At 56.3% G+C, this 15,532-nt stretch overlaps 5 protein-coding genes across 5 annotated transcripts; 1 reads left to right on the forward strand and 4 right to left on the reverse strand.

Moving 5' to 3' along the window:
* Positions 1–711: 711 nt before the first annotated feature.
* M406DRAFT_256060 (acid protease) lies at positions 712–2,715 on the reverse strand (the record flags this gene model as incomplete). The annotated part of the gene is made up of 4 exons (XM_040917074.1): positions 712–1,739; positions 1,871–2,084; positions 2,178–2,272; positions 2,385–2,715. The coding sequence occupies 4 exons, from the start codon at positions 2,713–2,715 to the stop codon at positions 712–714; spliced, it is 1,668 nt and encodes a 555-aa protein (XP_040776952.1).
* A 1,276-nt stretch (positions 2,716–3,991) lies between these two features.
* Positions 3,992–5,906, reverse strand: M406DRAFT_290309 (uncharacterized protein; the record flags this gene model as incomplete). The annotated part of the gene is made up of 3 exons (XM_040918895.1): positions 3,992–5,338; positions 5,485–5,535; positions 5,801–5,906. The coding sequence occupies 3 exons, from the start codon at positions 5,904–5,906 to the stop codon at positions 4,239–4,241; spliced, it is 1,257 nt and encodes a 418-aa protein (XP_040776953.1). The 3' UTR covers positions 3,992–4,238.
* A 644-nt stretch (positions 5,907–6,550) lies between these two features.
* M406DRAFT_257895 (cytochrome P450) lies at positions 6,551–8,164 on the reverse strand (the record flags this gene model as incomplete). Its single annotated transcript, XM_040917199.1, has 1 exon — positions 6,551–8,164. The coding sequence occupies one exon, from the start codon at positions 8,162–8,164 to the stop codon at positions 6,551–6,553; it is 1,614 nt and encodes a 537-aa protein (XP_040776954.1).
* Positions 8,165–9,001: 837 nt separating this feature from the next.
* M406DRAFT_60514 (uncharacterized protein) lies at positions 9,002–10,189 on the forward strand (the record flags this gene model as incomplete). The annotated part of the gene is made up of 3 exons (XM_040924682.1): positions 9,002–9,076; positions 9,185–9,688; positions 9,782–10,189. The coding sequence occupies 3 exons, from the start codon at positions 9,002–9,004 to the stop codon at positions 10,187–10,189; spliced, it is 987 nt and encodes a 328-aa protein (XP_040776955.1).
* Positions 10,190–10,365: 176 nt separating this feature from the next.
* On the reverse strand, positions 10,366–15,301 carry M406DRAFT_351266 (uncharacterized protein). The gene is made up of 3 exons (XM_040922612.1): positions 15,093–15,301; positions 10,964–15,014; positions 10,366–10,921 (listed from the first exon to the last, which is right to left on the reverse strand). The coding sequence occupies exons 1-3, from the start codon at positions 15,285–15,287 to the stop codon at positions 10,809–10,811; spliced, it is 4,359 nt and encodes a 1,452-aa protein (XP_040776956.1). The 5' UTR covers positions 15,288–15,301; the 3' UTR covers positions 10,366–10,808.
* Positions 15,302–15,532: the final 231 nt, after the last annotated feature.

The following is a 15,532-nucleotide window of genomic DNA, read 5'->3' on the forward strand; positions in this document are numbered from 1 at the left end:
TCTGGGGAGCCAAGGAAGAAGAAGGAGGACAACAAAGGGAAAGAAGTCGATCAAGTCTTTGGAAATAACACATGAGAGTGAATATATTGTATGATGCACAGTCAAGCCATCGTTGCTGCTGATCGTGAGTCCTTTTGAGTCGTAAATCATAGAGTCAACAGTTACACTATAATTAGGGGAATAAATACATTCAAGTAACCCAACAGGTGAACGGAGCACGCAATATCCTCCTTGTCCTCTCAATATCAGGGAGAGAGGGAGGAAGACAAGAAGACTGATCGCATGCTTTGTCCTTGTCGTTGGTCAGAGACGAGCTACCAGTTCTTTGTGATGCACTGCGCCACGGCATGAGAGGCGGTTTTCTGTGGCAGGTCGGCTGTGACATTCCGACAAAGGAACAGTCTATCCGCTGAATGGTGGTGCGAAAAGTGAGATCTGGCAAGTTTGTCCTAATACTCGCGGTCGAGTGATTGTTGAGGACAAGGCCGTCTCCTATTCGAGGCGAAGGAGTCACGCGTAGGGCTAGAATTAATGGACATGCAGCGCAGACACTGGTTCATATGCGTCACATCTCAGGTCTTACAAGCATATTCTCCGGAAGTGAATATCTTCTATACTAGTTGTACATTTTGCTGCCCATTATATTGCCATCTTCATATCCATCATTATAGCCAATAAGTGAAAATAATATCTTATACATTTGGACACCCATCATGCCCCCTTGTCATCCTTATAAGCTGTCTGGACTTGATCCAGCCGTTTATACCCGACCTCCGTCGGCACAAGAAGGACCTTGGCCTCGTCCACATGGCCAGCATCCGCTCCCGCAGGAGTGGCATCGACCTGGGCATACCTCTTCTTCTTCTTGGCAGCCACTGTCCTCCACACATACGCACCGCTACCGAGCAAGAGAACGCCCGCGGCAGCCCCACCTACCGCAGCCCCAACGATTCTCACGGACTTCTTGTGGTCCGAGGACGAGCCCGAGGAGGAGGCAACAGAATAAGCAGAAGCGGTTGGGACATCGGAGAAGCCCGCCGCCGCCGAGAAGGACGCCAACGTGGTTGTCACGGCGCCTTTCGCCCCAGTGCTGTTCCCATGGCCTGGCGCCAGAGTGGCGCATGGTACGGTAGCACTAAGACTTGCAAAGGTGACAATGTCCGAATGCTCGGGCTTTGCGTGGAAGTTGGTCTGGGCGATGGCGGCCTGGTTGTTGGCCAGGTCATAGACGACGTAGGCAGACCGGAGAAAGGTGTCGCCTAGGATGACAGACGTGGAGACGTTGCCCATGGGGACGATCCCGAACTCACAGAGCGTGTTGTCCATCTCGGCACGTAAGTCGAGAAATACGAGATCAGACATCGAAACGTTGACCCTGGCTGGCCCACCGCCGAACTCAAAGGAGTAATAACCCGTGCTGTTGACCAGGTCGCAAGGGACCCATGTCGTACCATCAGCTTCATAGTAAGTCCCGCCGACCTCCTCCAGGATCTCGAGGGCGAGATCGTCTGGCAGGAAGGTACCACTGGTGCCGGAGTCCAGCAGGGCAGTAAAGGGGAAAGATGAGGAGCCCAGGGCGTCAGATCCAGAGTCACTGACAGCAGTGACACCCGACAGCATGACGAGGAACCTGAAGATGATGTCGTAACCAGTCTCGGGCCAGAAGTCCACAATTGTCAAGTCGCCGACGTACTTGGACCGATCTATGGCGCCAAACAGGATCGAGCCACTGGACGCATCTGGTTGGAGGAGGAAAATAAAGTCAGCACTATGAAGAAAGAGAAAGAGAAAAAAAGAGAGAGAGAGAGAGAGACGGAGAGAGAGACGAGGAGAGGGTAAAGAAAGGAGGAACGGAGTAGAGCCCACTCACCAAGGTCATCCAACCAAAGACTATATGCCATAGTGTTTATGATCCCGTCGTCAACGAGCCGTTGAGGAAGGTTGTCATAGTACACACGCTCGGTGGTGCCCTCGATCCATGGATACCCAATACCCATTATGCCAGTGTTCACGCCGGTAAGAATACTCGCATAACCGACCGTGGCGTTTTCTATAATCGCCTCTCCAATTCGGACAGTGTCGTTCTTTTAATTGATGCGATCCGTTTAGCCCGAATCCCTTTCTTGTGAACATAATAAGGGGAAAAGGGGAACAGGTGAAGGGGGGTGGCGACGTACAATATAACTTCCACTTGCTTGAGTCGAATCCACATACTTCACGAGAAACTCGTCCTCCAAAAACATCTCGGCTGTGCACGATGCAGACATGTTATCTATTATCAGCACGCATTAGTCTTCAGGAAGAAGGAAGAAGTAATAAAGACCAAAAGATAATGCAAGGCAGCAAAACGTTTGAAGAAGAAAGAAGAAGAAAAAAAGGCATACATTCTCCATTCGTGCAGTTTCCCTGTTGGCACGCAGCCGAGTAGACTCCAGGCAGCCAGAGATCAGAGCTCCCCGTATCGAGCGACAGCGTCAAGGCCTGCGGCGGCGTGCCGACTGTCAAGTTAATCAAATAATTCGCTTCCGCGTTCTTTATCTTGCTCAGTACCGAATGGTCGGTCTTAGTATGTCGGCTTCTCAATAGCGGCTGATTGTCTTGGGACCGCGCGAGGCCTAATTTCAGCGACCCTGGGGTCTGGGCGGAGGAGGAGAAGGCATGACAGATGTCAAAGAAGGCGGCGTGCGCCACAAGGCACAGGCCAGCCAGCTTCATCTTGACAAGTGACACGAACAAAAGAGACAGACACACACACACACAGAGAGAGAGAGAGACTTAAAGAGAGGAAGGGGAATGATCGACGAGCAGAGAATGAAGAACGGAAAGGAAGCAGAGCAGGCCTACCGGGCACTTCGACTTGGCTCATATCCAAGGAGGGCGAGCCAGCAAGTGATATTTAAATCAATAGCCTCAGCCTTCCCCCCTCTGGTCCCAATCCAAAACCACCACTCAGCATATTTTCTCTCACTGTAATTACCATGTGTCAGCTGAACTCATAGTCCTACTGCAAGGGTCCAAACTACCTACCTATGCGTGTTGTTTTGCTAATGAGCTTTGCCTCTGGCGGGAATCCTACGGCGGCGGCCACAGCAGCTCCTGCCTATCCGCTGGTGACCAGCCACGAAGCGGGTCCGGACCGAACGCAACGGCTTTGCAGGATTAAAATATAGGCCACGAAGCGGGTCAGGACCGAACATAGCGGCTTTGCAGCATTAAGATGTAGGCAACCAATAGGCTGCGGCCGCGTTTGGGGGGAGAGACGAGGAAAAAAAGGAAGTGCTGCATTGCCACTACACCACCATCCCTCAGTCTGTATTGCATGGTCAGCGGATGGAAATTTGGATGGGTAGAGCCGAGGAGCCGGAATAGGCGTCCTCTTCCTTAGATCGTGTTGTTGGGACAAGGTAATTAAGTTACCGTGGCTTAAGTCCGTCCAGCGAGGAAAAACTGAGCTTGTTGGGCCTTGGATGCCCTTTTCCCAGGCACTACTTGCTCCTTCAACTGTATTTTGGTCTTGTTATGATCATGCTCTCAGTCCGACAGCAAATCCTACCACCTCTCCTGGTTCGAGAGCTGATGATTGATCAGCCACTTCGCTCACTCACGAGGAATATTTTGGGTCCTTAGTGCCATAATAGGCCTGCAGGGAAATTGATTCCTACCTGGTACTTGAATGGGGGAGAGTGAGACATCTTGGGGCCAGAGCCACCCCGTATTATGAAGGTTGAAGGCAGGAGGGTGTATTGACGTACATGCGTAGTAGGAGTCGTAATAGTAAGTCAAGTACTGTGGAAAGTGGCACACGTGTGAGTATGGGTAGAGTTCCGTAATGCAACGAGAGTTGGATGTGTCTTGACAGGAAACCACGTCTCCGCGCTTGCATCAGATTCACATGCTGCCTCATCCTCGAAGTGGCGGGCCAGCTCGCGGCGGAAACGAAGTTGGGTCACTTTCCTTCTGGCACGTCTGGATCAGTTTTCCTTGACAAGAGCAGGTGTGTATGTTTCTTTGATTCTTCTCACGGTATTGCCGTCTAGACCTGTTGTTCGTGCGACGTTCGTTCAACATCTATCATGCCCTCTTTCCGCGCCCCATGATGCACCGAGTTTTTGTACACGCCGGTTCAGTAGTAAAAGCACGACTTTCTATGCAGAGGGCCCAGTCCCTTGGCCGATCCACATCCAAATTTTTCTATTCAAATCACCCAAAGGAGGAAGCTTCCATTGTCCGTCGTATCTCTAGCCCTTGACGGCGTAGATGGCCTGAGCCAGGCGGCCGACGTTGTCGCTGGTGATGCCGGCAACAGAAATACGGCCGTCCTTGGTGGCGTAGACAGAGTGCTCCTTGGCCAGCACGTCCATCTGCTCGGGAGTCAGGCCGGTGTAGGCGAACATGCCGATTTGGCTGGTGATGTGGGACCAGTCATGCTTGGAGCCGAGCTTCTCCAGGTTCTCCTTGAGGAGAGCACGCATCTTGATGATGCGGTCGGCCATGCCCTTGACCTCGACCAGCCACTCGTTGTACAGGTCCGGGTTGTTCAGGATCTCGGCGGCGATGCGAGCACCGTGGATGGGGGGGTTGGAGTATAGGGGGCGGACCAGGATCTTGATCTGGGAGTCGACACGCTTCTTCTCCTCGGCAGATTCGCAGACGACGGAGAAGGCACCGGTGCGCTCGCCGTACAGACCCATGTTCTTGGCGAACGACTGGGCCAGGCAGGGGTTGTGGCCCTTCTCGACAAAGTAGCGCAGGGCAAAGGCGTCCTGGTTGATGTCACCGCTGGCGAAGCCCTGGTAGGCCATGTCGAAGAAGGCGTAGTGCTCGCCCTCGCGGACGGCAGCCTCGATGGCCTTCCACTGGTCGGGGGTGGGGTCGACACCGGTGGGGTTGTGAGCGCAGGCGTGCAGAAGAAAGATGCTGCCCTGGGGCGCCGCCTTGATGTCGGCCACCATGCCATCAAAGTCGAGGCCGATTGTGTCCTTGTTATAATAACGGTACTTCTCGACCGTCAGGCCCGAGTCCTTGAACACAGCGGCATGATTGGCCCAGGAGGGCGTGGGGATGTAAATTGTCTTGGCGCCAGGGTAGAAACGGGAGAGGAAAGCTCCACCGATGCGCAGGGCACCAGTGCCGGAGATGGACTGCGTGATGGCGGTACGGCTGAGGGCGGAGCTGTCCTTTCCATAGGCCAGCTTGGCGGCGGCCGAGGTGAACTCGGGGACACCAGTAATGCCGGCGTACTCTTTGTTCAGGTTGGAACTGACAACTTTGTCCTCGGCCTTGCGGACGGAGGGCAGAACGTATGGCTTTCCCTTGTCATCACGGTAGGCTCCAACACCTATGGGTGGGTAAGAGAAGGACCGGTCAGTATACTCAGCATAGTCGTATATTCTGGATTGTAGACCATTGATTCGAGGTTGGCTGGGAAAGAGAGATAGGTGGATGTTGAGGAGGACAGGGACGAGTACTCGAAGGGCAGCATACCCAGGTTGATCTTCTTCTCGAAGCTGTCGGCCTTGAATGCCTCGGTGATACCTGGTTGGAAAGGAGCAGAGTGTTAGTAAACAGTTTAATCATTGCTAGTAACATTGTTTTGCATTGCATTGTGGTGGTGACCAAGACATACCAAGAATAGCCTGATGTTTGTGACCAAAAAAAAAACGCTCTCGTCAGTCACACAGCTTCCCTAGGATCACCTACTGGCATACATTCGTCACTTACATCCTATAAATGGTGACTTTGGTTAGCAAGGTCCGTAAGAGGCAGTCAGCTATTCATCCTAGCTCGATCTGGTTTGGACTCACAGGAGGACCCTGAGGGACCTTGGCCCAGGTGGAGGCAGCTCGCAGAACTGTGTTGTTGACAAGGCAAGCTCGACGAGCTGCGATTCTAGTAGAGGATAGCATCTTGGCTGAATTTCTGGTGATGTCGTTGTAGGAAGGAGTGAAGGAGGAGCTCTGAAAGCTATGGGTGGTGGTGACGAGAGTGAGAGAGGGAATTGGCGGTAGAAGAAACAGGAAGCTCAAATGAGAAGAGGGAAAAAAAGGAAACCACGAAAAAGACTCGCGTTTGAAGTTGTTGATGTAGGGTGGTGCAGGGTGGTTTCTCCAAATCCTACCCCAGCTCTAGGTGGTTGTGTACTGCGGGTGCGTCAGACCAGACCTCAGGCCGGCTCTCTCCGTTAATCGGCAACGGGTCTTTTTTTGGTGGGTCCTCACCCACAGTTTACAGTCACCCTGAGCTGGGGCCCCACACATGGCCTGACTCTAGTACCTTCTCGAGCTGCTCACCTGCTGGGGTCCACAGCACATCAAAACACCACTTCTTCAGTATAGCTTCTGAATAGCCTCACTTTATCTCTACTTGGCAACTAACCCCACAAATCTTCATCCTTCGCCTAAAGTAGGGCCTTGTAGAATATCTATATGACATTTGAATCAACGCAGCTGCCAAGGCGACAAGGCCAGCAAGCAGGATTCTCTACCCAGTTCTTTGCTCTCTGTGTAGCCCATTCACGCTGCTACACAACCAGACCTTGCTCCATACTTTTTCAAGTTTCATTACTGGTACTTCTCCTCCTGACCTTTACAGCCAGAGACTTGGGCAGCACAAACCAAAAGTCCTCACACTGCATCTCTTCGCCCGGCCTGGCCAGCTCGAACGCAAAATCCCTCAGCAGCCTCGGCACCAGCTTGGAGATCTCCAGAATGCTGATGTGCCTTCCGATACACGTCCTCGAACCGAGGCCAAAGGGCAGGTAATACGCCTCCATCCTCTGCAGCCTGGCCTTGTTCCCGCCCACATCCGCCTCGGCCTGCGCCTCGAGCCAGCGCTCCGGCCTGAACACCTCGGCGTCGCGGCCCCAGACCTCCTCGTTCCTGTGTGCCGTCCACGCGTTGACGCCGACGTTGGTACCAGCTGGGAGGAAATGGCCGGCCACCTCCACGCCGCCCTCAGGCACCACGCGCCACAGCGGCAGGCCGACAGCCGAGTGCAGGCGCAGGGCCTCCTTGACCACGGCGTCGAGGTACGGCATCTGGCGGGTTTCGTCAAAGGTGGGGCGCTCCGAGAGCTTTCCGCTCGTGGCGAACCCCATGATCTCATCCTCGAGCCTGGCGAGCACGCGCGGGTTGACAAGTAGGTGGTACAACAGGCCGGACAGCGTCGATGCGGTGGTATCAGAGCCCGCCGTGATGTTTGACAGCCCGACCATGAAGATGTGGTCCTTGGTCGTCTTGTCGGGATTCTCGTCATGCCTATCCCATAATCTATCCGTAAAGTCCCTTGGCGTGCTGCCGCTGCTGCTGCTTCCCCTCTCCGCGCGGGCCTTGTGAATACCGCCGTGCAGCTTGCGCTCCTCCTCCCTGACCGCCATGCGCCTCCTCACAAAATCCATGTGTGCCACTCTCCCCGCCGAGCCGAACAGGCCCAACCTTGCCGACGGGTAAAAGATCCAGTCATGAACTCTCGGAAAGATGCCAACAAGGCTCGCGTACCGCATGACGTCGTGCAGCTGGGCCATCATGCCCCTGATGTCCTCACCCGCGTCGAGGAAGCCAAAGCGGCCCCCAAAGGTGATGCACGCAATCACGTCGAACGCGTACGCTTGGAACCAGTGCGCCATGTCGACACGGTCTCCTCCTCCTCCTCCGCCTCCTCTTGCGCCTCTCGCCGCCATCTCGTCGAGCCTCTGGGCAAAGAGGTCCGCGCATTCGTCTACAAACGTCTCATACGACACGAGCGAGCTCATGCTGTAGACATTCTGGAACTGCTTGCGGCTCTCGGCATGCACCTTTATGTCCTGTTCCGAGAAAAGCGTCGTGACGACCCTCTTCCCGGGGGCCCGAGACCCTTGATACCAGTCTGACTTGGGAAACCTGGCGCCTATGCCGTAGATGGTCTTGATGGCGCTCGGGTCATCGATGCTTACGTGGCTGGGGGTGATGCGCACGAGAGGACCGTACTTGCGGTGCAGGGTGGTGTTTTCATGCTGGAAGTTGGCGTTGGCCACGCGGGTGAAGTACCACAGCCTCGTGAAGCGAGCGGCGTGAGGGCCTGGGATTCTGCGCAGCGGTGAGAAAAAGACCTCCCAGATGACAGTGTACAAGATGTATAGAACAAACAGGACGAGTACGCCCTTGATAACAAGAGAGGAGGAAATCATGGTGAGTGATGGGATATGTGCGTCGAGAGGCATGTACACAAACTGTCTTTCTCGGACGATAATGGTAGCGGACATGAAGTTGAAGAGAAGAGGGGTTTGATTTAAGGTTTGACTGAATATATGTACGTTGGTCGGCCTCGTTTGCGGCAACAATTAAACCTCGGAACTACTGCTACTTACTAATTATTCAAGCAGAGTACTTTTAAGGAGATAAACAAGTTTTGAAGCTCATGGCATATCTTCTCTCCAGAAGGGCAGTTATGAAGCGTTGCTATAGAGAAGACTAGTAGATTGGATTAACCATAAAATGTTGGCTCATTGTTTTGACCACATCTCGTTTGTCCTTGACCATTTTTAAAAAGATGATGAGAGGCGCTACGTTGCACTCCAATAAAGTCCTCCCGAGATTGTTTCGTGAAGCCATCATCACAACAACGCCAGAAAGAAGATGAGAAAGGATTCGGCAGCACACAAGTACTGTACTCAAGGCAAATTATCAAGTGACCAGCACCAGGTCAGAGTGAGAGGCAAAAACAGAGCTCGAGAGGCTTCCGTAACCAGCGTCCTGTTTTACGAAGACGATCTTCATCCTTCCAGGCTTTACAGTGAGGGTTAGGGTTATAGAGTCTATTCTCATATGAAATAAATCTCTACTGAGGAAGTAACAGCCCATTGAAGAGTCATGAGGGAAGAAGGGAAATCGCAAACCACCACTCAGCCAAGCCATCCAAGTCAAGTCAAGCTAGCTTATCAACAGACTGCCAGAAAGAAAAGAGAGAGAAGAGAAGGAAAAAGAAGATATACATGTCCAAAAAAGACACAGCACACACACAACATATGGATTCCCCCTACACACAAGAACTCGAGGTCGCCATCGCCGCCGTCCAGGCCGCCGCGAGACTCAGCAGCCTCGTCCTCGCCCAGGCACAACGCCTCGCAGAAGAAAACAAAGACGCAGAAGAAGCCGGCCATGACGGCAATGACACCAGCACCAGCGAAGGACTAGGCGTCGTCGCAAAGGACGATCTCTCCCCAGTCACAGTAGGCGACTTCGCCATCCAGGCCCTCCTCACATGCACCATCCACGCCGCCTTCCCAGACGACAGGTTCGTGGGCGAAGAGTCGGCCGACGCCCTGCGGGCCAACCCAGCCCTCCTGCACCGCGTCTGGACCACCCTGCAGCAAGCTTCTTCAGGCGCCGCCGCCGTCGTCAAGATCCCAGACTCCCCCGAGCAGATGTGCCAGATGATTGACTGGTGCGGTACCGGCCGCCCAGACCAGGCCGCCCGCATCTGGGTGTTTGACCCCATCGACGGCACAGAGAACTTCGTGCAGGGCCTTGTCTACGCCGTCAACGTCGCTCTGCTGCACGACGGCCAACAAGCCCTGTCCGTGGTCGGCTGTCCCAACCTGTCTGCCTCCGTCGCCTACCCTGCCTCGGACGACTCGCTTGACCCGGCTGGGGAGGGGTGCATCCTCCTCGCCGTACGAGGCCACGGCGCCTTCATTCGGGGTCTGCACAACGTTGGCGACGACACGAACTCCTCCTCCTCCTCCTCCTCCCCCTCCTCCTCTTCTTCTTCCCTCCTCAGACGTCTACCCAGTCACGCCCACCAGCCTCACCTCCTCTCCACCACCGCCCGCAACAAATCAGGCCTGCCCACCGTCCACCAGGAAGTAGCCCACCGCCTAGGCGTCGAGTATCCCGGCAGCACCCTCCTGCCCTGGGTCCTCCGCTGGGTCCTCCTCGCTCTGGGCGTGGGCAACAGCACCTGGTGGGTGTACAAGTCGCGCGACCGCCTGGCCAAGATCTGGGACCACGCCGGCGCCATGTTGTTGTTCGAGGAGGTCGGCGGCAAGGTCAGTGACGTCGATGGCCGGGACATTGATCTGACCGCCGACAGGAAGATGATTGAAAACTATGGCATCGTCGCTGCGCCTGCACATTTACATGCGAGTCTCTTGACTACTATTCAGGAGGTGTTACGGGAGCAGCGGCCTGATCTGGCGACGAGGCCAGCATGATAAATCTTTTTCTTCTTCTTCCTTCTTTCTCTTCGCTCCTCTATCAGTGGTGATCTGGCTGGGAATACATAGTGAAGATAGATAGGTCATACCCTGGTTGGTGTAAGATTATTGGCATTATTGGTATTTGATTTATTATAATTTGTTGTTCACCATGAAGACACTGCACTATATTTGGGCTGAATGAAGCCTTTCCATTAAGCAGCCGTAGATAGCCCGTACCTCTCTCTCTCTCTCTCCCCGGTATCTCCTCAGAGGCTGACCGAGAGATCTCTTCAACAATAATTGAATCTGAACCTGTATCTGTCTGTATATGAAAATCCTTGATAGGCACTCGGACGCCCTCGCAATGCAAGTCTCAACAACAATGCTCGTATGCTTTGTCGTCCTATCCCATGCCCCGACCCTACGCGCCTGGTGCCAATATGTCACGCCTTCTTCCCTCCCCTTCGCTTTCCATCCCATATGTCCTATGCTGCATTCAATGTCCCTCTAAACAAACAAAAGAAAGCAAAGGGGAAGGATGAGAAAAAAGATTATCCCAAACGCCTGACCAGAGAACTATAGTGGTCCGGTCATTTGTCTTTGTACTCTGATCGCTGCCTGTGCCAGGCTTCACTCATCGGATGCCCTGCCTCCATCTCTCCACACGATCCGTCTGTTGCCCACCCACTATGGGCACCCCGCCGGCCTGCACGCCATAGCTGGTGGCAGGCATTCCACCGTGGAAACCTACCCCGGCGCCATACGCAGTTTGGTTCGTCGCATACCCACCTGCCGCACCGATGCCTCCACCAAACGCCCCAAAGCCTCCTCCCTGGCCCAGCAGACTGCCACTGACGAAGGGACTGGCCTGCTGATACTGCGGCTGCTGCATGAAGCCTCCATTATACCCGTTGCCGAAGGGGTTGGGGGTGGCAAAGACGGGGTTCATGCCGTTCGCGTTGCCGTAGTTGCCAGCCGCGCCGATCAGATTCGTGCCGCTGACAGCTCGGGCGCCTTGGCTGTACTGTCCCAGCTGGCCGATGCTCATGCTGGCACGAAGCTGATGACGGCTCGTCGAACGGACCGAACCGCCCAGGCCACCCATGTTGTCGTTGAACCTGCCGTTCTGGTATCCACCGGGCTGAACGACGCCACCACGGGGGTCTGTCAGGTTTGTGGGTATCTGGGCCCGGAACGCGCGCATCTTGACCTCTTGCTCGCGAGCGGCGCGGGCGGCCTCCTCCTCCTTGCGTCGACGCTCGACCTCGCGAGGGTCCATGTTGCCCTGCGGCCCCTCGAGTGGGTTTGCGCCGAGCACGCCCGCCAAGCTGAGGCGTCGGGATACAGTCTCCTTCTGGCTGCCGCCCGACACGACACGGATGCCCATCTCCTTCTCACGAGCCTCACGCTCCGCTTGCAGGCGGCGGCGGCGTTGCCCAAGTGTCTCTTCCTCCTCGGCAGGTGGAACTGCGTTCTTCTTGGCTTCCTCTTCCTCCTTTTTCTTCTTTTCGGCGGCCTCGTCGACACCCCACTCGCCGAGCAACTCCTCGGAGAAGGCCGTGCTGACAGGCCTGGCCCTCGGCAGGGGATTCGCTTCGTCCTCGGCCCGCAGTCTCCTCATGCGCTCGCCGAGGGTCTCGCCTTCGACCTCCTCTTCTGCGCCATCTTGGCCACCAGTGGCGCTGGCCGAAGCACTCAGCGGATGCACCATACGCAGTGGGCTGACCGGATCTTTGTTGCTGCCGCCAGGCATCACCGAGAGCCTGGTGCCATTGCCGTTGGGCTGGAGATACATGCTGACAGGCACGGGCTTGCCCTGCAGCCTGTCCCGCCTCCGAGACAAAGGCTCGTTGTCGTCCTGGTCTCGTTTCTCCATCAAGCCCAACGGCCGGCTCATCTCCTGCAGGGCAATGGCCATATCTCGGTCGGTCGCCTCGGGACCAAGCTGCTTCTTGGCAGCTAATAGGCCCAGGGGTATATCCTCGTCGTCCTCGTCGTCGCTGTCCGCGTCGGAGTGATCCGCAGCCCAGGCCAGGTTCACCTTCTTCTTCTTCCGCTGCCCGGCCTCCATCTGCGCCACGGCATCGAGCTCCAGGAGCGTACTGTGGAGTCCAATGCCCTGGTGCAGGGGGTTGCGTGTGCGGTTCTTGTGCTGTTGCTTGCGCATCTGGAGCTCGGCCAGCAGCGTCGTAGGAGGACCTGTATATACCTGCTCTCCGTCTTCGGAGCCGGATCCTGAGCCCCTCTCATCCTCGTCAGGCGCGAGAGCCGAGTGCTCATCTACATCTGACGGCGAGTCCTCATCGCCAACAGAAGCCGACAGTTTCGAGCGGGCGTCTTCATCTTGCGCGTTGAGCAAGTTAACGCTACTCCTAGACTTGCTACGGCCGGGCAGCAGGGACCAGACCGATTTGCGCTTCTCGGTATCCGGCACGGCGAGGGTAGTCGAAGCGCTCTTGGACAGTCTGTGCCCCTTCGCATTGCCGGCGGCCTCGGGTACCATGAGCTGGCTCTTGCGGCTGCTCTTTCTCTTCTCATGGCCATACACCTCCGCCCCGAGGTGACCTGCGAAGGCGTGGTCTGTGAAGGCGTTGACCGGGGCTGAGGCGGCCGCGTCCAGGATGCTATCTAATGTGTCCATCGCAGAACCATTCTTGACCTCAAGCTTGGGAGACTCGGTGGGCAGATCAAAGAAAACGCTGGCGCGCAGCTGGGGTGGCAGGTCCGCGAGGTTCATCCGGGACTGGCGTGCAGCAGACCCTCCAAGCTTGGCCGGGCGCCGCAGGTTATGCAGATCCGGCGAATCTAATGGCGAATTCTCGTGCGACGCCATTCCTGGGCCCTGGAGGGTAGCCAGTGCATGGTCCCGACCCAAGTCGCGAGAGCTGGAGTGTGCTGAGCTCGGCGTGACATCGTCGCCCAGCAGGTTCCCTGAGCTCGGCGTCAGATCGACTCCCAGCAGGTCAGTCGAGCCCTCTTCCTTCTCGAGCGGGTCAGGCAGCCAGAATCTGCTCTCTCGCGCAGCCTTGGGCATCTGGCTCAACACCTGGCTCCTGCGCGCGGTCCTCGCCGCCTGCGCAGCTTTCATGCCCTTGCCCAGCTTCGGCGGCAAATTCAGCATAGCTGGAACGCGAGCAGGATAGTAAAGCATCTGCTGGTTTGTCTCGGGGTCGAAGTAAGACTGGGGCCGAGCCGTCGTGGTTCTTCTCTGTTGTGCTGGTCGTGGTCGCGGCTGGGGCAACTCATCCTCTTGTTGTTGTGGAATAGGGAAATTCTCAGCCACCGAATCCGGGTCGCAGTGCATTCCATCAAAGTCGGCAAAGACATTGTCCTCATCGACAGTGTCAGGAGTTCCATATGCCCCGTGCTCGTGCTGGTGGAGGTCGACTGGAGGCTCATATTCGTCACGGACACGATCTGGCGGCGGGTTGGCGGGATTGCGAAGCTGCACGTCCACATCCCCGTGGTTGTCCCAATACGAGTCGCCAGCATAATGTTCCAGCATGACCGTCTCCTCCTGGCCGTTGTTGCTAGGATATTGTGCCGCGGTCTCTGCAACGTGGATGTCCGTAGCGTCAGGGTCGACATGCTGATGAGCCCTTGCGAGGATCGTGTGCTCATCGTCGCCCAGATCCTCCAGCTTAGGGGCCGTCCGGTCGGCCTCGTCCATGGCATCTAGTGTCAGAGTGGCCGGAGGCTCCATCTCGGCGATCTCGGCAAGGGAAAGCGGACCAGAGCGATTGCTGTGGACGCTATGGGTACTGTGGACGCTATGGACACTGCGCACACTGCGGACACTTCTTGTAGAGCCCTTTCCTGGACCATCTCTTGACATAAAGGAGCCCGAAGACAAGTTGGGAAATGCCTCGCCGTCGATGGTTTCGGGTTTGCTCCTGGTGCTATTCGCTCTCGACAGGGGCCCGCTGCTCTTGCTTGCGCTCCTCAGACAGCCCGTCAGGGACTGCGTTGGACTCATGATGTAGCCGCCGGGAGAGTAGCCGCCCGTTCTTGCTGCGTTGTTCAGGCCGACAATCGAGCTTTGTGACAGCACCTGGGGGCTGTCGGTGGTGTGGTCGCCGGCGCTCCGGACGCTTGCGGCAAGGATGGACGAGCGGCGGCTGTCGCTGCGCTTTAGTTCGTTGTGGGCGTCCCTAATGGCATCCTCTATGCTGCTGGTCATAGAAAAGCGCTCAGCGGTAGCCTCGAGGGCGGCGATGTTGCTGGTGTAGGAGCCTGACCGGGCGTTGATGTCAGGGGCAGGATGACGGAGGACGGAGTTCGTAGAGGCAGTGCGGATGATGGTGGGCGAAAGTGGCGGCTCGATGGGCGAGGTCGGGGTGATGGGTGATCGTGTGGACGGGCGAGATGGGAGAGGATGTGCCACGAGACGCAGGGCGGAAGGACGTTGGATGCCCGTGTCAGGGGTTGACGTGGCGGAGGCACGATTAGAATGAGAGCCGCTGCTGGTCAGAATCGAGTTTGGCGGCAGGAGGGGAGCCGCCTCCGAGCCGGCGGAGTGGGGGGAGGAGATGGGCTGGTCCTCTGGAATCAGTTCGAGTTCGTGTCTCGGGCTGGCGAGGCCGTCCTGTTCGAGATGGAGCCGTTGTTGTAGGGCCTCGATTGTGGAGGCGAGAGAGTCTGTGGCCATGGGCTGTTGCTGCTGCTGGAGTGCGTCCTGGTCAATACCCTTGTCTATAGCGGGAAATGCATTCTCGCTTGGTGGTACCGATTCCTCTGCAGGACGAGGAGATACACGAGCGGGACTTGCAGGGTCATTTTCATCCGTGGCTCGTGTTGCTGCTTGTATCTGTGTCTGTGTCTGTGCTTTTTTTGCCTGCGCCTGTGCATGTGCATGTGCATGTGCATGTGTCTGTGTCTGTATCTTCGTTTGTGCTTCTTCTGCCTGTCCTTCTTTTACTTCCTCCTGCGCCTGTACGGATTGGGCAGGTTGCGGCTGTGGTGCCTGCAAACGGCCCTGGCTCCGGTTCGGCGGTTGGGGGGCGTTGGCTCTGTCGTCTGTTGCAGCACCAGTAACAGCAGCAGGAGAAGAGCCTAAGCCAGTCTCGTGCAGCGCGTCTGTCGTGTCGTCTCGAGGAGTCGCGGTGGGATACATGATCCTGCCTCGGGTGCCTCGGGAGAGACAGCAGCAGCAGCAGCAGCAGCAGCAGCAGCAGCAGCAGCAGCAGCAGCAGCAGCAGCAGCAGGCGAGCGAAGGAGAGACCAGGCGACAGAAGCGAAGAGAGATCAAGTCGCCAAAGACATGTGTGTATAGGGAGAGAGGAGAGAGGGAACCAGAGCACTGCAGATCGGCACTAAGTTCAGGAAGAGGACCAAGGACAAAGTTGCTCGAAGCCAGGG

This window comes from Cryphonectria parasitica (genome assembly GCF_011745365.1).
Source record: "Cryphonectria parasitica EP155 unplaced genomic scaffold M406scaffold_4, whole genome shotgun sequence".
Lineage (NCBI taxonomy): Eukaryota > Fungi > Ascomycota > Sordariomycetes > Diaporthales > Cryphonectriaceae > Cryphonectria > Cryphonectria parasitica.

Excerpts from the sequence above, each read along its gene's own strand:
- M406DRAFT_351266 (XM_040922612.1), bottom strand. The coding sequence starts at position 15,287 with ATGTATCCCACCGCGACTCCTCGAGACGACACGACAGACGCGCTGCAC. Across the intron at positions 15,015-15,092 it reads CCGTACAGGCGCAGGAGGAA|GCGCAGGCAAAAAAAGCACA; the intron begins GTAAAAGAAGGA and ends GCACATGCACAG. Across the intron at positions 10,922-10,963 it reads TGGAGGCATCGGTGCGGCAG|GTTTCCACGGTGGAATGCCT; the intron begins GTGGGTATGCGA and ends GCGCCGGGGTAG.